We start from the raw sequence: 24,643 nt of genomic DNA on the forward strand, positions 1-24,643 counted from the left end.
AGGATTCCAGTTGCCCCACAACCTCACCAACACTTGTTATTTTCTGTCTTTCTTACTATTACCATGCTAGTATTTGTGAATTGAGGAAGTTCTTGACTGTAGTCATGGGATCGGGGGCAGAGGAAAGTTTAAAAATATAATTAATGAACCAGTACAAATCATGTAGTTTCAGAGAGAGGTCCATGGTTTTCATGAGAATATGGGAGTAGAGTATGATGCTCCAAGAGCTTAAGAACAACTGCCTTTATGTTTTCTAAACGTGACCAGAACTTAGGTTTGCATTTTTTCCTTATCTTTCAACCTCAAGTTGTCGTTTTTAAAATAGTAATAGTTGTTAGCATTGTTCTCCTCTTTAGCAGGAACTATTAAGAAGGAACTATTTAAGACAGGACATTTTCCTCATTATTAAAAATATTTTCATTTTTATCAATAGTTTCTTTTGCCCACCAAATCTCAGAGGCAGTGTGTACTTGCTAGAGAGTCTGCAGTCGACCATGCTTAATGGAAAATATAAGTTCATCTAGGTACTGATGTGATTCCTTTGAGTCATTATGTAGAATCTGTTTTGGTCACTTGCATAGCTTGGTTGAGAACTGATCAGGAAAAAAAAAAAGTTAAGCAGGTGTGAATTTAAAAACAAAAAATCACACACCTGGTTTTTCTTCTTCTTCTTTTGTTTTTGAAAGGCAGGTAGTCTATGTGATTTTTTTTAACACTTAAAGAGTATTATTATAGTATACTAAAGTATACAATGTATATACTATATAGGTATATAGGACATAGAGAGCTTATTACTGTAATATATTTTATATATATATGGTATGATATAATACTATATCCTAGTAATGGAAAACCATCACATAGTGAACAACAAAAATATTTAAGAATTACTAGTTAAGCACATATGCCCGGTATAATCTTATCAGCTCTGCGAGTACAGCAGTACACATAATAGGCAAAAATCCCTCCACTCTCTTCTAAGGTGAAAATCCTAGTGAAAGAATATGAACAATACACTGAATATGTAAAATATATGGTATGCCAGATGATAAATGCTATAGAGTAAAATAAAGCAAGAAAGCATGAAATGAATTACCGAAGTGATATTTGAGCAAAACTCGAAAGGAGATAAAGGAGTCAACTGTGCTGATATGCAGGAGGGAGCATTTTAGCAGAAAGAACAGAAAGTTCCTGAAGCGGAAATATTCTTGTTGGTGAGGAAGGAGGCTAGTGCAACTGGAACAGAGTGAAAAAGAATAGGATCACAGGGTGTGAGCTTGTGGTACCGCAAGGCTCAGATTCTGATAGATGATTGTAAGGCCTTCAGCTTTTATTCAGAAAAGCCTAGTAAACAAACCATTGCAGGTTTCTGAGGAGAGGATAATTATCTGATACGTGTTACAAGTAGAGAATAGCCAATAGCAAGAAAAGTAAGGACCAAAGCTGGGTGACCATTTGGGTAATGACAGCCACTTGGATTAGTATATTAGCGTGCATACTGAGGTAATTATTCGGATTCAGAATTTTTTAAAAAAATGAAATAAGATTCACCAAGAGATTGTGTGGAATTTTCAGAGAAAAAGAGGAGTTGAAATGACAGAATGTTTTTTGCCTGAGCAATTGGAAGGATGAAGTCGCCGTTTATTGAGATGGTCTGTCTGCAACCAATTTGGGAGGGTCAGGAAGAGAACTCCACTATGGCTCATGTTAAGTTTGAGATTCTTATTAGACATGCAATATTGATGTTAAATATGTCATTAAATATACAATCATGGTGTTCATTTGTGAGATTAGCCTAGAAATAATTATTTGGTAGTGTTATGCTTAGAGTGGCATTTGAAATCAGTGTTCTAGATGAATCCATCAAGGGGATGAGTGTAAAGAGAGAAAAGAAAAGAATCTAGGACTGAGCCCCAGGACTCTGTAACATGAAGAGGTTGGGGAAATGAAGAGAAGTCAGCAATAGAGACTAAAAAACAGCCTTAAGGAATGAGGAGCACCAGGAGAGTATCGTATCCTGGAATCAGCTGAAGTTATTGCAGAGAGGATGAAATGATGTGAAGTGCTGCTGAATCTGCTCAGAAATGCTGATACAGCTTTTCAAAGATAAAAGTAATGTCAACTTTTGATAATTAAAAAAATTCCAAAGCCCACATGTCTACATTATTACATGCAATATCTAAACATTTTTGCCCATTCTTTTCAATTTTTTTGTATTATTAATGCACACTTTCTGTGAACCAAAGTTGCTACTTGTGCCTTTGACAAAGTGCAAATTGAATTATGCCAGTTTTACTTGTGTGCCTTTGGTGCATAAGACAAGAAGGATTCTAAGCTCCATTTATACTGCTAGGAAGAAATTAATGAGTATTTTCGAGTTCCTTGTTTGGTCACTTAATTGGCTGTGTGACAAAGAGCTCTGTGGTGCATGTCAAACAACTTTCAGAGTCCTCTAATGATTTGTGCTTTGCTTGACTTGTGATACTATTCTGTGTGGCCTGTCAGGCTGGATATCCTTGTTAAAGTGGCTAGAATAAATTGGCTAGCAGTGTGCATACAATGTAGTATATTAACTGCAGCAACAGGGAGTACTTTTAGCAGCTCTTTCAAGAGATTTAGATGTTTGCCCATAAGCATCAAAGCCAACCCAAACTTTCATTTAATATAATTAAAAGGACATCTGAAAGTAGTTTGAATCACAGCAGGTTCTTGTGGTTTGGTAACCCTTTGTTAAAACCCTGTGAACTTAATATATTTCACAGCTTGATAAATCTGCACTTGATTTATGTCAGTAAGAAAGAAAATATAAATCTGCACCCTGCATGTTTCTGGTGCCCTAAACCTATTGTTAAAAGACATTAAGATCAAAGAAAGTGACTTCTATCTACAAAACCAGAGTACTGTAGTTTTTTTCAGATAAGGATGGTTATAAGAATTCCTTTCTATAAATTGTAGACATTAAACGCTACTACATACAAAGCCATCATTGAATCAAAAGAGTAAAATCATGTGTAATGTAAGCAGAGTAATTCACACAGGTATTATTGAAGAATCTGAACAGGTCAAGTTGTAAATCTAATGATTTAAAAACTTCCAAAGGACAGTGACAGATGTTGATGATGGAGATTCTGCATTGACGTGGAAAGAACACCATTCTGGGAATCTCTCACAATTCCCCTGGCGAATGTGTCAGGTTAGATAGAAATGGCTGCTTTAGAAAGCCATTTCTACCTCCTTTGTTTTGTACATTTCCTGTAAATAAACAAATGTTCCAGCTGCTGTTTGTATACACATGGTTTGTGAATGCTTCAGGAAGTAATTCTAATGAGGGTGTGAAAAAAGTGTCTTTCTGTTTTTAAATAAAATGTTGTCATCTAAAACAAAAATGTTTTCTCTCTTCTTTGCACCAACTTGTGTTCTCTTCTCTTATTTAATTTTTTGATCAAAGTCTGGACCATTATGTAATTGTAAAACTGTTTACTTAAAGTCCATTCTATGCATCAATGCTTTCTGAACATAAGTTTACCTTCAGAAAAGTTTTAAATACATAGAATATAAATAGATACTATTTCTATGCAAATGCAAGAGAATACACATCAATTTACTTTTCCATTTCTTTAATAGTTTGATGGTTACATAGCTAACCAAAAGGCAAAGGATATTAAAAACAGCATTACATGTCGGGCACAGTGGCTTACACCTGTAATCCCAGCACTTTAGGAGGCCGAGGCAGGTGGATCACCTGAGATCAGGAGTTCGAGACCAACCTGAACAACATGGAGAAACCCCTTTCTACTAAACATACAAAATTAGCCGGGCATGGGGGCACATGCCTGTAATCCCAGCTACTCGGGAGGCTGAGACAGGAGAATTGCTTCAACCCGGGAGGCGGAGTTTGCGGTGAGCCAAGATCACGCCATTGCACACCATCTTGGGCAACAGAGCAAGGTTCCATCTCAAAAAAAAACAAAAAAAAAAAAACAAAAAAAAAAAAACAAAAAAAAAAAAACAAAAAAAAAAAAACAAAAAAAAAAACCCAGCGTTACAGATTTAAGATCCTACTTTCTGAAACTGTCATTAACTTTTTTGGTACAGATCAGAAAAGAAATGGAAATTTTGAAGTCCAATTTGCAGTAAAGTAGTTGTCTGAGGGCATGGAACCAAACAAATGATTTTTTAGGACTGCTCCCAGAGTTACAATTTTTATGTTTTCCTTTATTTAATACATGAATCTTGGACAGCTGGTAGTAACAGAAAGTTAGCTATGGTAGCTTAAACAAACCAGGGCTTTATTCTTGCACATGAAGAATGCAGACGAGGCAGTCCAAGATTAGCTTGGAAACTGCATGAAATCAGAGACCAAGGCTGCATCTGGTTTTTTGCTCCATCATCTTTAGCACATGTGTTTCCATCCCCAAGATGACAAGATGGCTACTTAAGTTCCAATCATCATGTCATGACAATCTTCCAAAAGGAAGAAGGAAAAGGATAAGTACCGGAAGGATTTGTCCCTTTTAGTACTTTCCAGGAGTCTCTCCAAACTATTTCTTATTATATTATGTGGGCTACCCTATTTGCATGGTTAAATACTTCATTAATAGGTGCAGCTTTGCAGCTGGGCATAATGTCCAATGATTCTGTGTCTAACACAAGAGGGATATTGGGCAACTAGCAGCCTCAGATGCAACGAAAATGCTTTTTCTTTTTCTTATTTAATAACAGCAAAATCTTACTCAGTTTTAATGTAATAACCTACCATAGATTTATGACAATACAAAGGTAACTTTTGAACCCTAGATATAAATAACAGTGTTCTTCTACTTGTTCTGTTAGTCATAGTTTGAGATTAATCATTTTGTCTAAAAAAAAAAAAAAAACTTTTAAAAGCTATTTGAAACTTCTCAGATTGCATTTTTCTACCTTTTAAGTAATTTTTTGAATAGCTAATATAGACACATGGTATAAAATTCTAAAGGTAGAAAATAATTATTTCTCCCTCCCTCTGGAACCTCTGCGTTACTAACTCCAGGGCACGCCACTGACATTGTTGTCTGTTTCAGTGGTGCCCCCTTGCGGTTGCGTAGTTCAACCCGGCCTCTTTTCTCTCCACGGTCTTTAAGCAGTCCTTTTCCAAAGCATGATCACTGTTAGCTTTTTTTTCTTTCTTTTTTTTTCTTTTTGAGAAGGATTCTTTGCTGTCACCAGGCTGGAGTACAGTGGCGCGATTTCGGCTCACTGCAACCTCCGCCTCCCGGATTCAAGTGATTCTCCTGCCTCAGCCTCCCAAGTAGCTGGGATTACAGGTGTGAGCCACCGTGCCCGGCCTGTTAGCTTTTTAAATATCTTACCAGAGAAGACAATTTTTACTCACATCTATATTTTTATACTGTTTCTTTATAAATCTTGTCATACAATCACAAAACAGTGTTGTTCTCCTTGTCGAGAGAAAAGACTCTGGGGGTAACTTGTGGCCGACCCGCACAATGGGGTAGCATTCCGCCCTGGAAAACAGTAAATGTGTAGACAGGATCACAAGCTAGATTAGGGTAGTGTTTGTATCAACAGAACAACTTACCTCTTCATCAGTAGGAAATCGGTTGAATAAACTACTAAATAAAGGAATACTTCCTAGCCTCAGAAACAGTGAGGTAGAACTTATGTTGACTTAGAAAGATAGGTGTGATATATTTTCAAGTAAAAATACACAAGCAAGCCAAAACAACAGATAACAACCTTATTGTACGGACTGAGTTTGTGATCATGAATGCGTAAATGTTTACAGGTCTAGAGAGATCCACAGTGAACTGTCAAAAGTGATTTTTTTGTGTGTGGAGTTTTACGGTGCTCTATAAATGGAATTTCAGCTTTTACCATAATATACTTCTGTAACTTAAAACTGTTTATAAATATGTCTTTTTAAAACTAATAGATATTATTTTTTGAAACGGTTTTAGATTTGTATGTAAAAAATCTAAAAAAGTGATAGAAAGTTCCCATATGCCTCCCATTGACATGAACAACTTCCTCTATTGTTAACATCTTACACTAGTATGGTATATTTATAATAATTAATCAACCAATGTTAATATATTATCATTAACTGAAGTCCACAGTTTATTCAGATTTTTAAATTTATTATCTATGTCCTTTTTCTGTTTTAGGATCCTATCCAGGATATCATATTACATTTAATTGGCTCTGCTAGGCTGTGGCAGTTTTTCAGACTTTCCAACAAGTATCTCCTTTTCAAAGTCTGAAAAAATACATTTTTTATTAAAAAATAGTAAACACGGCCGGGTGCGGTGGCTCAAGCCTGTAATCCCAGTACTTTGGGAGGCCGAGACGGGCGGATCATGAGGTCAGGAGATCGAGATCATCCTGGCTAACATGGTGAAACCCCGTCTCTACTAAAAAAATACAAAAACTAGCCGGGTGAGGTGGTGGGCACCTGTAGTCCCAGCCACTCGGGAGGCTGAGGCAGGAGAATGGTGTGAACCTGGGAGGCGGAGCTTGCAGTGAGCTGAGATCCGGCCACTGCACTCCAGCCTGGGCGACAGAGCGAGACTCCGTCTCAAAAAAAAAAAAAAAAAAAAAAAAAAAAAAAAATAGTAAAAATATATACTTTAAGAAAAGCATAGATTTATTCCTTCATTCAATCAGGCAACATTTGTTGAGCTCATTCAGACGCTGTTTCAGGTGCAGGGATTCGGGGGTGAAGACAGATAAGAGTTTCTGTCACGTAGGGCTCACACCCTAGTTCAGCCAGCTGGAGTTATGGAGAAAAATAGCCAGTAAATCAGTCAATCAATCAAAGTAATAAAATAAGATTGCAGAAATGCTGTTCAAAGAATTAAAGCAGTCATATGAGTAAATATGACCTTATGATTACTTCATTTCATGCGGATCAGGGAAGACTTTCTAAGGAAGTGATAGGCAATTCAGTAATGTGACTACCTGGAGAAGAGCATTCCAAGATCAAAGGTCACCCAAGGCCGAGATGGTCAAGTGACAAGTGGTTGGAGAGTTCAGGGAATAGAAGGAAGACAAATACGCCTGAAGCAGTGGGTTGAGGGAGAAGGCTATGGAAAAAACTGAAGCGTCTGAGTACTATTAAAAACCTTTGACCAGGGTCATGACATATTTTTTGCAAAATGACTTTGGCTGCAAACTTTGTTTTCCTCTGATTATCGATTCTTATAACTTCAGCTATTATCCTTGTGTAGATGATTTTCAAAAAAAAAAAAAAACAATTTAAACAACTGCTTTACACATTGTCAAATTCCTCTGTTAATCCATTCCACGTACTGAGTAATGTTTTAAAAATGCAAATTTGATCATGACTTGACCCTATTCAGCCTGTCCCTTACTCTCTTTTACCCTTATAGAAAAAAAAATCCTTTTCTGAACTACAGTGCTTGAATATCAGACTCCTGTTGCTAATTTCTCACCCCTTTAACTGGCTCCTCCTCGGATCCTACACTGCCAGAGGATTTAAATACTTTCAGTTCGCGTCTTTGTACCTTTATAGTCACAGCTCCTTCTGCTTGGATTAATTCTAGATTTGCTCTCCTTTCTCCTTCTGTTCATTCCAGTAACTTTGACTTACCTATCAACACTCACTTCATATGTCAATTACTCTAAGGAAGCATTCTTTGTCCCACTTAGTCTGAATGAATGACCTCTTATGTGAACTTACAACACTCTCAGTTTTCCTCTATCACAGCAATTATCAAGCTGTATTTTAATGTCTCTTCACTCCCTCTATCAATAAGCTGCTTGGGAAGGAACAGTGCCACTTTTATTTCTACATCTTCAGGACCTTTTAAATTGTATTTAGCACATATTAAGTGGTCTCCAAATATTTACTGTTTAATTCAAGCTCCAGGCTCAAATTTCTAATTGCCTGCTAGTATGTCCACTGCAGCTGAAATTCTGACAACACTTGTCAACATTTGCTGTTGCCAATCCCTCTCCTCGCATTCTCCCTTAAATTCACCTCCTCAGGCTTGTGCACACACTACACCACTGAAACTGCCCTTGTTGACCTTGTTGAGGTCATTAATGACTTCTAAATGCTGCTAGGCCAACAGTCGGTAGTCAGTCCATACCTTACTTGATTAATTAGAAACATCTAGCACAGCTGATCACCCCCTATTCCTTGATATATTCTCTTCAGGACAACTCACTTTATTTTTCTCCTACCTAATTGACACTTCTTTCCAGTCTCCTTTGCTGGTTCCTCCTCTTCTCCTCAAACCTTTAAGCTTGGAGTGCCCCCTAGCACAACAGTTAGTCCTCTTATCTAAGCTTTGTACATTCACACCCTTGGTGATCTCATTGATTTACATACCACCTATACGTCTATGACCTACAAATATTATCCATGGCACAGACCATTCTCCTGAACTACAGAATTAATTTTCCAGCCAATAGCTTCACTTTGTTGTGTAATAAACACCTCAAACTTTCCATATCTGTAACTGAATTCCCAATCTTCACTTGCAAACCATTCTTCAGCATCTCAGTTGAAGTGGTTGAGCCCCAGCTCCCACCTCTACTGTCTTCCTTTACTTTACTCTGGACACATGCCATTTTAAGGTTTTGGACCATGCAAACCTTCAAAAGTTCCATGTGAAGACTTTTATTCTGGTTGTTCTCTCTGATTGGAATGCTTCTCTTCCAGATGCCTGCATGGCTAACTCTCTTAATTCCTTTGTCTTTTTTGAATTGTTACCTTTTCAGTGATGCCCATCTGTACCATCATATTTGAAAGCCAACCTCAATCCCAACACCATCCCTGATTCTAGATCCCCCTATCCTGTCTATTTTCTTTTATTTCACACTGTACATCGCATCTTCTAACAGTATATGGTTTATTATTTGCTTCCTTTGCCAGAATGTTCAGTTCTAAGATTATTTTTTCTCTGCTTTGTTAAGATGTATCTCAAGGGTCTAGAACAGTGTTGGCATGTGTTAAGGGCTCAAGAAATATTAATTAAATGAATAGATGTCCTGCTTTGAAGTGTTGATACATAGAATTGTACTGATTGCTCCTCAAAAGCAGTATCTCTGTGGTTTTCTTTTTTGTCTTACAATCACTCTGTTACCCGGAACAAAAATAGAGTTATTATTTCTAGTTCAAAAAGAAGAATTTTTGGACACTTCCATGATTATTTTTTTATTTTTTATTTTTTAATTTTTTTATTTTTTTATTATACTTTAAGTTCTAGGGTACATGTGCATAACGTGCAGGTTTGTTACATATGTATACTTGTGCAATGTTGGTGTGCTGCACCCATCAACTCGTCAGCACCCATCAATTCATCATTTATATCAGGTATAACTCCCCAATGCAATCCCTCCCCCCTCCCCCCTCCCCATGATAAGCCCAGTGTGTGATGTTCCCCTTCCCGAGTCCAAGTGATCTCATTGTTCAGTTCCCACCTATGAGTGAGAACATGCGGTGTTTGGTTTTCTCTTCTTGTGATAGTTTGCTAAGAATGATGGTTTCCAGCTGCATCCATGTCCCTACAAAGGACGCAAACCAAAAAAAAAAAAAAAAAAAAAAAAAAAAAAAAAAAAAAAAAAAAAAAAAAAAAATCCATGATTATTTTTGAAACCAAGGAAAACCCTCTTTCCATCTGTGATACCACACTCTCTGACTGCTTACTCTTTCATCTTCATTGTCAACTATTCTTACTTCATTTGCCCCTCTATTTTGTTAGTGTTTCTGTACCATCAATTCTTCTTCTACACAGTTTATCTGGGTAATTTCAGATATATCAATGGCTTTAATAAGCCTACTTAAATTTATGATGCATGCATTGTATTAAGCCATTTTTCTGTTGCTGTAAAGGAATATCTGAGCCTGGGTAATGTATAAAGAAAAGAGGTTTAATTTGCTCATGATTCTGCAGCCTGTACAAGCGTGGCACTGGCATCTGCTTAGCTTCTGGGGAGGGCCCTGGGAGATTTTACTCATGGAAGAAGGCAAAGCAGGAGCCGGCATATCACATGGCAAAAGCAGGAGCAAGAGAGGGAGTCGAGTAGGTGTCACACACTTTTAAACAACCAGATCTCACAAGAGCTCACTCACTATGTGAGGACAGTACTCTGCCCTCATGACCCAAACATCTCCCACCAGGCCCCACCTCCAACATTGAGGATTACAGTTCAACATGAGACTTAAAAGGAAAAATATCCAAACTATCTCATGAACTATATGTGAATATCAGATATCTTATATAAGCTTCAGGCCCATCTAGATGCCATTCAATTACAGTCATGCATTACCAGTGAGGATACATTCAGAGAAATGCTTCATTTTGCTGTCATGCAAACATCATAGGGTATACTTACGAAAACCTAAATGGGATAGCAGATTACACACCTAGACTACGTGGTACAGCCTACTGCTCCTTAGGCAACAAACCTGTACTGCATGTTACTGTACTGAGTACTGTAGACAATTATAACACAATAGTATTTGTGTATCCAAACACGGAAACGATACAGTAAAAACATGATAAAAAGATAAAAGCTAGTACACCTGAATAAGACAGCTCCATTTTAATCTTATGGGACCACCATGGTATACATGGTCCATTGTTGAGCAACACATCATTATTCAGTGCAAGACTGTATATTTCATTCAAAGTAGGCAACCTGAATTTACTGTGTTACTCATACTCTCCACCCACACATATACTCTTATGCCCACTACCTTTTTTTTTTTTTGAGGCAGAGTCTTGCTCTGTCGCCCAGGCTGGAGTGCAGTGGCCGGATCTCAGCTCACTGCAAGCTCTGCCTCCCGGGTTTACGCCATTCTCCTGCCTCAGCCTCCGGAGTAGCTGGGACTACAGGCACCCGCCACCTCGCCCGGCTAGTTTTTTGTATTTTTAGTAGAGACGGGGTTTCACCGTGTTAGCCAGGATGGTCTCGATCTCCTGACCTCGTGATCTGCCCGTCTCGGCCTCCCAAAGTGCTGGGATTACAGGCTTGAGCCACCGCGCCCGGCCAACCCACTACCTTTTGAAAAAACAAAATTCCCATTTGAAGTGAGTGCTTCCTCCTTGACTACCCCAAATTCTATGCATTGCACTTCTTTCTTTTCCTCGTCAACTGGCATTAGCTAATCAGCAAATCGTTTTAAATATCTTTGGAATAATCTCTGCTTTTCTTTTTCTCCAGAACCAGAATTCATGTACTTGAGCCCTGGTTCTACTCTATGTTAGCTAATTAGCCTTTAGATAGTTACTTAACTTCTATGAGTCTCAGTATTCTCACTGTAAGATGAAGATGATAATAAATTATACCTCACTGGGTTACTTTGAAAATTAAAGGAGTTAATGCATGTAAACCATTCATATCAAGATCTGGAATACACTCCAGAAATATTAACTGTTACTGTGTATCACTCTGTTACCTTACCTTTTTTTTTTCAGTGACTATTTTTCACTTTTGGGAAGAATTGTAAATACCTTAACATAGTTTGCAAACCTCTTTGAAATCTAGCCTTCACTTACCAGTCTTACCACTGAACCTCTTATGCTCTTTGCTCTACCATAAGGAATTTGTTTTCAGTTCCTTCGCAGTGCCTGTTCTCTTTCACCTCTGTGCCTATAAGTACACGCTGTCCCTTTTGTCTGTTTGTTCAGTGTCAAGTTTCATCTTGGAAATGTCCCCCTTCATGGAGCTTTTCCAATACAGAGCTTAAACTCTATGTTTCCATTATTATAATGCTTGCCATGTTGGATTTTAATTACTTGTTTAATTGCCTGGCCTAACTATATTGCCATTACCTTCAGGGAAGAGAGAACATCTGTCTTTCTTGCTGCATCCTAGTTGACTGCCACATTGAAGATGCTCAATTAATATCTGTTGAATGAATATTGAGTTAGCAAGGAGTTTAAGTCAGGTCTGTAGATCCATTTAATTCCTGCAACACAATAGAGATTTATTTGACAGCATTCAGTCATTTCATTCTAAAGTAGAATTAAACAGTGATATGATCAAATACAGTTTGCAAAAAATAATGCTTTTAAAAAAATAAGGGTCTCTTAGAGACACAGTCTGTTCTATGAAATTTTAGTTTCACCTTGTTATACTCCTAAAGGTCCTTATTACTATATTAAGGTCACTTGTGTTATATGATCTAATTTTAATTAAGATTTGAAAATGCCAGCACTTCACTGTAATATAAAAGGTGGTTCAGAGATTAGTAGTTTTTATATACTTAATAATATCAAATGACAGTGGTTATAAAAAGCACCGTAGGTTTATTGATCAGGTGTGTAAATATCAGTTATTCAACTTGACTTGTAATAAAAAACCTGCAAGTTATAAACTGTTTTGAAGACACTTCTAACACTTGACCTTTACATTTTGATTTGAATCAATATCTAAACACAGATTGCAGTACAATGTGTCCTATTCAGTAATGATTTTAAACTTTTGCTTCATTTTACTTTACTCTCAACTGATAAACTTTATATCAAGAAGTCAAAGTAAAGAATTAAAGAACATTTTGTTTTTATTATTTCAAATTATAAATCAATGGACACTATTTTCATCTATCTATCTGCAGTGTATACATTCAGAAAGCAATAAATAGGAGCAGAGACCTGGAAACATATTTTTCTTCCTTAATATATCCTGAGATTTAGATATGAAGAAAAATATTTAAATGTAACTGTATATATAATATAATAAAATAATAATATAATAAAATAGCATTATTCAGCATGATTATGGTATATATTGATAAGGACATGAGGCATTCAGGAAAATATATTTAAAAAGTGGAAGTAGAGTAAAATATAATTTATATTACTAGGCTATTTTTCGAAAGAATTTAGGCAATTCATTAGTATAAATGTTTCTATTACTATGAAATAATTGTTCCCAACTTTCAAATGGGCTGCCTAATATCAATTTGCTTTTTTTATTTGATCATCATCAACTTGCTCATTATGTACTTTAGCTTTGGATTTCCTCTTCAGAGTCAAAGAAAATGTATTCATCCTCTAGTGTCTAACTCAAAAATAAACATTTTCTGGGATGTCTTTATGGACCTCCCCAGCAAGAATCTGTTACTTTTGTGCTGTATGCTGTGGGTTTCTAGATCTGTTTTGTGCTGGAGCATAGGTAAATTGAAGGCAAACTCTATGTTTTTATTCTCTAACCTCATTCAACAGTGCCTTAACTAGTTCTTTGCACATAATACATATTTAATGAAATCTTATTAAATTACATTGGAAATTACCTTTGGAAACATTATGGAAAACTTTTTATAAAATATATATATATATTTCTTACTCATAGTGTCCTATGTTCACTATAATAACCTGTGGTTTAGATTTTCTTTTTCTGAACTCTGTCATCTTAACTTCCTCTCATTCACCCTGTCTCACTCTCAAATTATGGTGATACCTGAACACGTTATTCTCTCAGAAGTATTTGGGGAGACAGGGAAAGAATTAAAGAAACAAAAAAGGATGCTTTCAGTTTTCCTATTGTATATAATGTCATTAATAATTTGATAATAAAAGTAACTTACCTTTATGTGATAAATATTAATGAATACCCAAAAGGTATCACAGCACTAAAATTTACTCTGGGAAAACACAAATGAATATGATCTCTTCTCTGAGGACATCATAGTCTGGTGAGAAAACCAGATACAAATATGGATAATTCTGTTAAAGATAAACAAATACTAAAACGGGAGCCTTCTGTGGTCTGACTGCTTGTATCTCCCCATAATTCATGTGTTGAAACTTACTCTGCGGTTGAAACTTACTCTGCGGTATAGTGGTGTTGGGAGGTGGGGCTTCTGGTGAGGTGATTAGGCCATGAGAACAAAGCCCTCATGAATGAATGTTACTAGTGCCCTTACAAAGGAGGCCCAAGGTAATTTGTTTCTCTCTTGAACCCTGTGAGGATGCAGAGAGTGAGACCTCACCAGACAATGAATCTACAGGTGCCTTGATCTTGAGCTTCTTAGCTTCCAGAACTGTGAGCAATAAATTTCCGTGGTTTATAAAATTGTTCAGTCTAAGATATTGTGTTCTAGCAGCGCAAATGGACTAAGAGCCCACTGGGGTATTGATTCTCTGAAGTGAGACTAATTCAGGGAAGTATTGGCTAGTTAATAAGTTTTATTATTTCTATTTATTCTTTGCTCTTATACTCATCAAACTAATAACTTCAGAGATTTTTATTTTGGCTGATATGAAAATGGAGAAAACTGACTTACGTATGAGTTATCCCACATGGCAAATCCCTCATCTAAGAGTTACCGAACACTGCTTTTGGCTCTTGTAAATGAGACAGTGTCTCCTGCTTCAGGAAGCTCGCCATCTGTCTAATGGGAAGTTTAAGATGGTTGTGCCGGTAAACAAATATATGAGACGTCTTTAGATAATGACATATGATACAAAGAAAACAAAACAGGTAATAGATTTAAGGATGGGGGGATTCTCCCCCACCTTTCCCCCGGTTTTGCTAATAATGGAAGATCTCTCAGAGCAGATGATATTTGAGCTAAAACCTGAATGAGCTACTGATTTAAAAACTTGTCTGCAAGGCTGGACGCGGTGGCTCATGCCTGTAATCCCAACACTTTGGGAGACTGAGGCGGGCGAATCACGAGGTCAGGAGATCAAGACCATCCTGGCTAACACGGTGAAACCCTGTCTCTACTAAAAATACAAAATAATTAGCCGGGGGTGGTGGTGGGTGCCTGTAGTCCCAACTACTCAGGAGGCTGTGACAGGAGAATGGTGTGAACCCGGGGGGTGGAGCTTGCAGTGAGCCAAGATGGCACCAATGCACTCCAGCCTGGGTGACAGAGTGAGACTCTGTCTCAAAAAAAAAAAAAAAAAGAACAAAAAGAAAACAAAAAAAAGCCGTGGTGGTAAAGTTTAGACATTTATACATCTTTCCATAAGGCATTCCTTCTATTGAAGTATTTATTTTTATGGTTTTCAAATGGAGGAAGAGGGGGTAACTAAGTTCCCCAGATGATTTTGCTTACTTTCATAGTTTGATATTTACTGCTCACCTGGGTAAGAGGTGCCACTCATGTGTTTCTCCCTGTTGATTCTTTTGTGTATTCTTCCTGAGAAATCTTAAGCTATTTCACAAATACATCCTCTTGGAATAATGACAAAAGTTGTCATTGCAAAAATATATAGCAGTTTTTCGCAAAGGTTTTTACAGTAGTTATAACAAATAAACTCTGTATTTTGAAATATATAAAGTGTAATTATAAAGTATATAGCATCCTTAACAAACATGTCACAATTATATGCTATGAGTAATATTCGTCAACTGAATTTGCATAAGGTCTGAATTTAATGATAAAGGTCCTAATAATGTTGCATTAAAAAATAATGCAAATATGTGTCTAGTAGGATATGGTATGTCCATAATCTTGGTGTGAATCAAAATGACTTTTGGCTCTTTCTCATTTGTATTTGATTTTTAGAAACAGTCAAAAGTCACTGAGAGTTTAGTGAGTATACTGTATGATGAAAAGGATAATACTCACCCCTACCTACTCTCAAATTGAAATATAATGAGTCTTATATTGAGCTTATGAAAAGAATGCAAGTAACTAGTTTGAGAAAAAAATTATCTTGTGACCAGATATCATAGTGTGTGAATAAAATATACAATACATAAATGTATAAGGAAATCCAAATATAGGTATTCATTGAGGAGTTGTAACTATTTAATTAACCTTCATTTAGCTATTAAAGGGACATGTCAGCAAGCTTTAGAAAGTTTAAGTCATTTATAATTATAAAGCTTCTAAGATGGACTTAATTGTGCTGTCTCACTAGCAGGAAATGGGGCATTTTATTCGAGTCTCTAAAAAACTCATTATGAACTATTTAATACACATGTTGCCTTTACTCTCCAATTCCTCAAAGCTTCAGGTAGTATAGGCTTCTGTAGTTGTGTAAGAGACCACATTATGCAGATTGCATTACTGAAGATTTATTCCTTCCAGATCTCAATTCAGTGTGGCTATTTAGCAATGATCAGATATGAAATGTGCTTTCTAAGTGAAGACTTCCCTTCTTCCTACACTGGACTGTGATATCAAGTAAGAGTAAAAACAAGGTTACATCTTGAGCACTTGTTTTGAGCCAGACAACTTTCTGAGATGATTATATTACCATACCAAATTCGTAGATGAAGTATAGAGAAGTTAAGTAACTTGCCCAGTGTCACACAGTAAGAGGCACTGTGAAGGTACAATTTGGGGGTTGTGGTTCCAAATCCCACACTCTGATTTTAGAACTACAGAATACTGTCTCTCGGTCCTTGTGTAAACTTATTTCCTTGCAGTTATACTTAAACAATGGTGAACAGGTGTGTCTTTGAGCAGACTAAATAAATGTTAAATTGGTGTCATAACTCACCAAATCCTAGGTTTGGGGGCCACATTTTGAGTGTGTTGCTTTTCAGTAAACTTGGCAATCATTTGGGCTTAAAGCCCAAAATTAGTAGAAAGCCTTCCTAAAGACTGCCTTATCTTGAAGAATACACTTGTTGAAAACTTGTAGCTATGAAAAAATATTGCACTTTGCACTTTTTCAGTTGCAAAGCTAAGATAAATTAATAAATGGTACCTTTGATTTATTTGCTGTCGGTTCAAAGACATAAAAAGTGTTTTAGATAAAGCAGTCTGTTGTAAAAATGTTCCTGATTTTGTTCATTAGTTTATATATATATATATACACACACACAAATATATACAGTATTTTTTTTTTTTTTTGAAACGGAGTCTCTCTCTGTCGCCCAGGCTGGAGTGCAGTGGCCGGATCTCAGCTCACTGCAAGCTCTGCCTCCCGGGTTTACACCATTCTCCTACTTCAGCCTCCCGAGTAGCTGGGACTACAGGTGCCCGCCACCTCGCCCGGCTAGTTTCTTTTCTTGTATTTTTTAGTAGAGACAGGGTTTCACTGTGTTAGCCAGGATGGTCTCGATCTGCTGACCTCGTGATCCGCCCGTCTCGGCCTCCCAAAGTGCTGGGATTACAGGCTTGAGCCACCGCGCCCGGCCTATACAGTATTTTATAGTTATATACACACTTCACACACATATACAGTCTTTGGTATATATACACACATATATACAGTCTTTTATGTATATATATATTTAATGGAGTCTTTCAGGTTTTCTATATATAAGATCATGTCATCTGCAGACAGGGAGAATTTTGCTTTTTCATTTCAATTTGGATGCCTATTATTATTATTACCTAATTGCTCTGGCTAAGAACTTCAAGTACTATGTTGAATAGTGGCAAGAGTAGGCATCTTTGCCTTGTTTTTGATCTTAGAGGAAAGGCTTTCAGGTTTTCAATGTTGAGTATGATGTTATCTAAGGGCTTTTATACATGGCCTTTATCATGTTGAGGTAACTTCTTTCTGTTCCTAGTTTGTTGAGTTTTTGTCATGAAAGGTGCTGAATTTTGTCAAACACTTTTTCCGTGTCTATTAAGACAATCATGTGATATCCTTTATTCTGTGAATGTGGTGTATCGCATTCATTGATTTTTTTTATGTTGAACTCTCCCTGAATTCAGGGATAAATTGCACTTGATAATGGTTTATACTTTTTTCCTTAAGTGCTGTTGGATTTAGTTTGCTAGCATTTTGTTGAGAATTTTTGCATCTGTATTCATCAGGATATGGCCTGCAGTTTTCTCGTGGTGTCTTAGTCTGGCTTTGGTGTCAAAGTAATGCTAGCCTCATAAAAATGTGTTTGGAAGTGTCCCCTCCTCTTATATTGTTTGGAGTTTGAGAAGGACTAGTGTTAATTCTTCTTTAAGTGTAGAAAAATTTGGTAGAATTCACCAGTGAAGCCATGCGATCCTGAGCTTATCTTTCTTGGGAGGCTTTGATCACTGATTCAATCTCCGTATTAGTTATAGGTCTAGTGAGTCTTTCTATTTTTTCCTAATTTAGTCTTGGAACACGTTCTTTCTTGGAATGTTCTCGGAGTTGACCATAGTTGTTTCATTTTCCTTTTTTCTCATCTTGCATTTTTTAAATTATGAAAATAAAAACAATAAAGGACAGAAGAGAAATATATTATGCCCAATCAAATTTCCCCTAAGGTAAGATTTTAATTAATTATTATAAGATTATTAACTAATTATTAAGATTATCAGCAGCTAAAATGGCTGCTCCATAAAGAACAGGCATAATTTCTGTTGCATGTGGGACTTTCAGAGCATTTTTAATGAATTCACAGTATCATCTAATCCCTGAAAGAATACTTCTTTACACTGAAGAGATCTATGTTCTCTTGTTTTTTGTTTGGCTTCAGAAAATATCTAAAGTTTTTTTTTTTTTTTTTTGGTTTCCTATCTGGCATCTCTTTGTTTGGCATATCCTGTTGGCATTGCCCTTATAGAGAACTTCCTGGAAAGCGGATCATTTTGTTGTGATCCAGAAATACTTTTGTCTGGCTACTAGGTCATGCTTTACACCAAGAACAAATGACGGAGCTAAGCACACTATATGAAAATGTCCAGTGTTTAAACTCGTAAGAGACTTTTTCGATTTGTTTGTGTTGTTCGTCTTTTAAAAAATAATCCAAACCATGCAAGGTGTGAGTAGGATTATTTTACTTAAAAGTACAGTGATGTTGATTTTTGACCAAAACTTGGAATAGCTGGGAAAATATTAAGAAAAACAACTTTTATCAAAGGCAAATTAGTTTTTGAAGCTGGTGTTAATTGGCAGCCAAGGTGTTTCATTAGGAAGCTGAATTTTTAACAGTTGTTACTTGGTTACTATGAAAACACCAGCCAGGAGACAACACTGCCTTGTGGAGGGTGTTTCTCTAGTCTCTCCCAGCCCCTCTGCCAATGTGTCAATAATGTGAATCCTGTTTTAAAACACTTATGTGCTGCCTGGTAACTGTGCCTGTGTTGGCTGTTTATTCAACTTTATTTCTGGATTAGATGCATATTTCATAATGATTTGGGTTCAGGGATGATCACTTTTAAGCTGAAGGTATTGTATCTTTCTATTTTACAGTTCTGTATGTTTGAATGAAACCCAAGACCTTATTGGGAGAACTGTTTTTCTTTGTAACCGACAGCATAAAGCAAACCACAGGAAATATATAAATTGTAACTACAGAGATGATTCTTTTGGATGAAGCAATGAGAACTGTAGTGTTTTGTCTCTATGTGTGGGTGTACCTACTGCTGATTTTTTAAAGATAAAACACCTGAGGACCATAGGTAGTAAGATTCAACTGTTTATTCCCCTCCTTAGTAGTAAACAGCATGAAGAAGGTTTCTCTTTGTACATAACATATCCAAAGCCCCTGGAGTATGTATGCTTTGATATTTTCCCCATTCTGACATTTTACTAGCTGGCTAAAAAACAAGATAGGTTTGCTATGTGAGTCATCAACCTATAGGCAACAAATTCTTGGATTGTCACATTTATGGCCATCCTTTTAATCTCTGTTGTGTTCAGCATCCAGTTTTATGGTAATGTACAGAAACAATGATTTTCTCTAAGTCATGTGGTAAAACTCTTGGTTTAAATTTTTTGTCAACAGTTCCCCAGCCAAATAATTTAATTATGTGATCATAGTCTTCTTGAAGCTTGTGTTATTGATTCTAAGAAGAAAGCATGACTTTATTTGTTGTCTTTCAAAACAAAAACAGGTTTTCCTCTTGCTTTGCAAAGTCTCAGCTAGGGTTTTACAGAACAAAATAATGAATGCTTCTGCTGCAGCATATCACAGGGGAGGCTGGGACAATACTGAACTCATGCACACTGCTGATCCTTGCTTGCTGGGCAACATGTACACCTGGATTTCTGACAGCTATGTGGGTTCACTAGAGACCTCTGTCATTCTTTTCATCCTCTTATAGGCAATGGTCGAGACAGTTAACAACCTCCTTCAGCCACAAGCTTTGAATGCGTGGAGAGACCTGACTATAAGCGATCAGCTACGTGCAGCCACCATGTTGCTTCATACTGTGGAGGAAAGTGCTTTTGTGCTGGCTGATAACCTTTTGAAGACTGACATTGTCAGGGAGAACACAGACAATATTAGTAAGTGGCCTTTGTTATTCAGAAGGTCCAGACACTGTTGTATATCAGAAGAGGGAAAAGAAAAAAGTATCTCTGGTGTCCCAGATATGAGTGATACTTTATTTCAATGGAGAAAAATCATTCTTTTTCTAAAATAAAGAGGGCATCACTTGTCATTGGCTTAAAAGGATAGAAAATCATGTGTGCTATGTTTCTTAGGACATTTCAATATTAGGTTAAATATTGAACACAGTAGCCTGAGATCACTTATGGTGAGGTTTGTTTTTTTAAAGGACTTTTATGTATGTATTATACTATTTAAAATTTCATCCTCTTATTACAGGACTATTAGGAGTTATTTCAGTTATAATGAGAGTATCTTTGAATTTACATTATAAAGAAGTAAGTCATTTGAGTGAAAATGATAAAACAGTGTTTGATAATCGTGTTATTTGACTTATAAAGGATATCAATCTATTTTTATTGTGGATTAGGAGTAGCTAACACTTTTATTTCAGAAGTTATGATAAAGTTGTTTCAAATTTATTGGACTTAAAGATCAATATTGATAGGATAGTACAGCTCTAGATTACAAAAGGATTTTTATTTAATTTATAAAACAAAGATTATATTTTGAAACTTAAGGCCAATGACAATGTATTAGAATTTGGGATTGAATTTTAAATTTTAGACTTTATGATTGACATGTCTGTATTATTTAAATAATTTTAATAACTTTTATTTGCATTATTTTTATAAAATACGAACAATATATTTTCTGAAAGATTTTCATAAAGCATGACAAATAGAATGAGAATTCCAGTGTTTTGATTTCAGAAATACTGCAATGATTTAGGAAATTATTGTAGCTTAGGTATGTTTCTCAATGAGCATGGGTATCTCTTTGATATTAACAGAATTGGAAGTTGCAAGACTGAGCACAGAAGGAAACTTAGAAGACCTAAAATTTCCAGAAAACATGGGCCATGGAAGCACTATCCAGCTGTCTGCAAATACTTTAAAGCAAAATGGCCGAAATGGTAGGTTAGAATTTGTTTTTTAAGCTTGAGGGAATTGAACTTGCATCAATTCATTCCTTTTTGACCCAGAATATTAGATCCACTATTGAGGAGCTTTTCCCCTCTTCCTTTTCCTACACTATTCTCTTTCTCCTCCTCTTCCTCCTCTTTCTACTGTACAGCACCATCAATATTACAATGATATTTATTCTACAGAATTCCCAATCAGATTTGGAAATTGTTCCATTACTTTTCAGTTGCCAGAAACTTAAATATGAAGGAAATTATGGACAACAAATTCAGAGGATCTGACATCTTTCCTCAAAAGGAGGAACTCTCACTGAGTGTGCAGATTTCACTTGTAAAATTTTTATGGAAATTTTACTTTTAATTATTATTATTATTGTTTGCTTATTCAGCATCTTTTTGAGAGTATTTTTATGCTTTTCTTTGCAAAGCATACAAACATTGAAATGTAAGGAGATGATTTAGGGAAATGGAACTGTAAATATAAACAGCTTAGCTTACTACTAAATTGAATACACTGAAAATAATTAAAATTCAATAAATAATCTTATAAAGTATGTCCCAGATTTCACTAATATTAAAAAATGTTTAAACTTACACACATGTATGTGCATGTATATGTATGTGTGTGTATATATGTATATGTATGTGTGTGTATATATGTGTGTATAGATGTGTGTGTATATATATATGTATGTGTATATATATATCTCCTCTAAAATAGACCCCTCTTTCCCATATTTGTACATATATGCATACACACACACACACACACACACACACACACACACACACACAGAGATATTTCTTTTTTGCCAAGAAAGGGAGATTGTTTAATCTGCCAGGTGATAGGAAGACGACCTCAGTTCCTAGTCACCAACTTAATGCTAATATTTCATATTGCAAGGTGAACAGTGTTGATAAATAATATCAAGAAAAACAACTTACATTTGTTGTCATCAGAATAAAATGGTCTGTAAATGTTAGAAATATTGTAAGACTAAACTTAGAAATCATTTTTATGTTACTCATTTGACTAAGAAAATTTTTGAGACAGCAGTAAGATTAAGTAGAGCAAAATTAGATTCCTGTATTAGCTTCCTAAATTGTTTCCCTGCTTCCACTCTTTTGCCCTCCAACAGTATATCCTGTTGACAAAGGGTTCTTCCTGAAACATACATCTGACCAGTTGACCCCCACTTACACTTAGAATGAAATCTCATGACTTAACTAGGCCTGCCACGTGCTACCTGGTCCACTTCCTTCCTGCCTCATTTGCCACACCTCGCATTTGTCTTCAGCATGTTCTGTGTGATCCAGACAGAGTAATCTTGATTCTGTTTCTTGAACACACCAAGCATGTTCCTGCATCAGGTTTGGGTTTTTTTTTTGTTTTTTTTTTAAACCTTTCTTCTTAGAATACAATTTTTACTTTTTTTTTTTTTTTTTGCATGGCACCCTCTCTAAAATTCACTTTTTAGAATAAATCTACCTCTATAAGGAGAGTCTTCCCTATCTCCTCTAAAGTAAACTCCTCTTTCCCAATCACTCTTTCCCCATTAGCCATGATTATGCCAATGTTTCTTCATAGCATTTATTCACTTATCATTATAAGAAATAATATTATTATTATTATTTAATCTGCCTGCTTACTGCCTGGGTCTCCCTCCAGGCAGTAAGTTCCATGGGAGCAGGGGCCTTGTCTAATCTTGTTCACTGATGTAACCCTAGTACTTCAGTGCCTGGTTCATCTATACATCTATATACTCACTACTTAAGTATACAATAAATGTGTGAACCTTCAGACACAAAGCTGTGTATCCGAAGACATGTAGAAATATATTAGTCTAATTAAGTTCTGTGTTCATTTATTTTCTAAATTAACGTATAGTTGTTTTTTGTGTGTTTTGTTTTGTTTTAATAGAGAAGAGGGTCTCTCTGTGTTTCCCAGGCTGGTCTTGAACTCCTGGCCTCAAGAGATCCTCCCACCTCAGCCTCCCATAGTGCTGTAATTGCAGGCATGAGTCATCACACCCAGCCTGTTTTTGTTTTTGTTTGTTAAAATCACATTTAAGCATTAATTTTAGAGCAGAGAATATGAGAGAATTGCCAGTGACTAAGTGTGCTGGTAACTCACGGTGGGATGGCAAAATGACGCCATCCTGGAAGTGGAAATTGGCATGAATTATCAGCCAATTATAAACCAATTAAAATGGAAGTTTTTAATGTCAACAAGAAAAATGCATGAATGTTCTTAATTTTCACCTTTCAAAAATCAGCATTTTAATACCAAATCTAGAGGGAAAGAACAAAATTAAGTTGTATGTTATAACAGATAAGTATTTAGTGAATTACTATGATTTGCTCAGTACTGTATTAACACTTGTAGATTAGATAAGAATGCTCTCTTCCATTATGTAGCTGTCATCATAATATCTTTGCTGGATTACGGAAATGATAATGGTTATCTCATAGAATCACTGAGACGGCTGGAGAATCAGTCCCAGAAGATACACTAGAGCAAGGAGGCTGACAGCAGCCTATATCACATCACAGAATCACTGCTGTGAAATGTCACTGCTGCTGCAAATGAACTCTGTAGCAGTAACTGTGCCGCTGCTGCTGTTGCTGTACCACTTCCTGCTTCTTTGTATCACTAGCTCCTCATCTGATATCTGAGGCTACTGCATCTGATTGGATGCATCTAGCAGAAGTGCCCAGAGCAACCTATTCACAATAAGCTAGGAAAGAAAGTATATGTCCATTTTGTGTCTATAAATTCCGAAGAGTAGGGAATTTCCCAAACACGGGAGTTAGATGTTAAATAGCCCTCCTCCTCAAAAAAAAAAAAAAAAAAAAAAAAAAAAAAAAAAAAAACTTTTTTTTTTTTTTTTTTTGCCTATCTCCTCACACAACTCAATTTTCTTTTTTTCCACTTGATTCTAAGATTCAGAGATAAGGACTGTGACTTCCTCTTCTTAGTAACCATAGTAGTTGCGACCAGAAATAAGATATAGGGCTTGACTTTTTTAAATAAAGGAAAAATACAATTTTAAAAAGTGTATTAAGAGACAATTCACTTCATAGAGGATTACATTTAAGAGACAGTCATAAAGGAAAAAAATAAGGTGGAAGGATTGGTGACTTTGTGGAAACAGTGACCTTAAAATAACATGACAACTGAGTTTTAAGACAGGTAAAGATTGTGAATTCTTATGTGTTTTCCTTAACATTGCAATTGAGAAATAATTTACATACACTAAAATATACATTTAGCTTGAGGAAGCATTTAGCTTGGGAATTTGACAGTTGTACATTCTTTTATAATATCACAAAAAGAAGGAAAATAAATCTCTTCTGTACCCAGAAAATTTTCCCATGTCTTTTACCAGTCTTCTTATTCCCTCTCCTCACCTAATAAAACTTTCTTCTTATTACTATTTCTGTAGACAACATTTGACAGTTTTTTTTTTTTTTTTTTTTTTTTTTTTTTTTTTTTGCATGGCACCCTCTCTA

The 24,643-nt window shown here is 36.0% G+C and overlaps 1 protein-coding gene across 1 annotated transcript in view; it reads left to right on the forward strand.

Moving 5' to 3' along the window:
- The window catches only part of ADGRL3 (adhesion G protein-coupled receptor L3), an 890,906-nt gene that overhangs the window by 734,958 nt on the left and 131,305 nt on the right, over window positions 1-24,643 (forward strand). Inside the window, exons 14-15 of the mRNA XM_011949310.1 lie at window positions 19,919-20,102; window positions 20,999-21,121. Of these exons, the coding sequence (XP_011804700.1) occupies window positions 19,919-20,102; window positions 20,999-21,121 (307 nt within the window). The remainder of the gene's footprint in view (window positions 1-19,918; window positions 20,103-20,998; window positions 21,122-24,643) is intronic.

Source organism: Colobus angolensis, unplaced genomic scaffold (assembly GCF_000951035.1).
Source record: "Colobus angolensis palliatus isolate OR3802 unplaced genomic scaffold, Cang.pa_1.0 Scaffold297, whole genome shotgun sequence".
NCBI lineage: Eukaryota > Metazoa > Chordata > Mammalia > Primates > Cercopithecidae > Colobus > Colobus angolensis.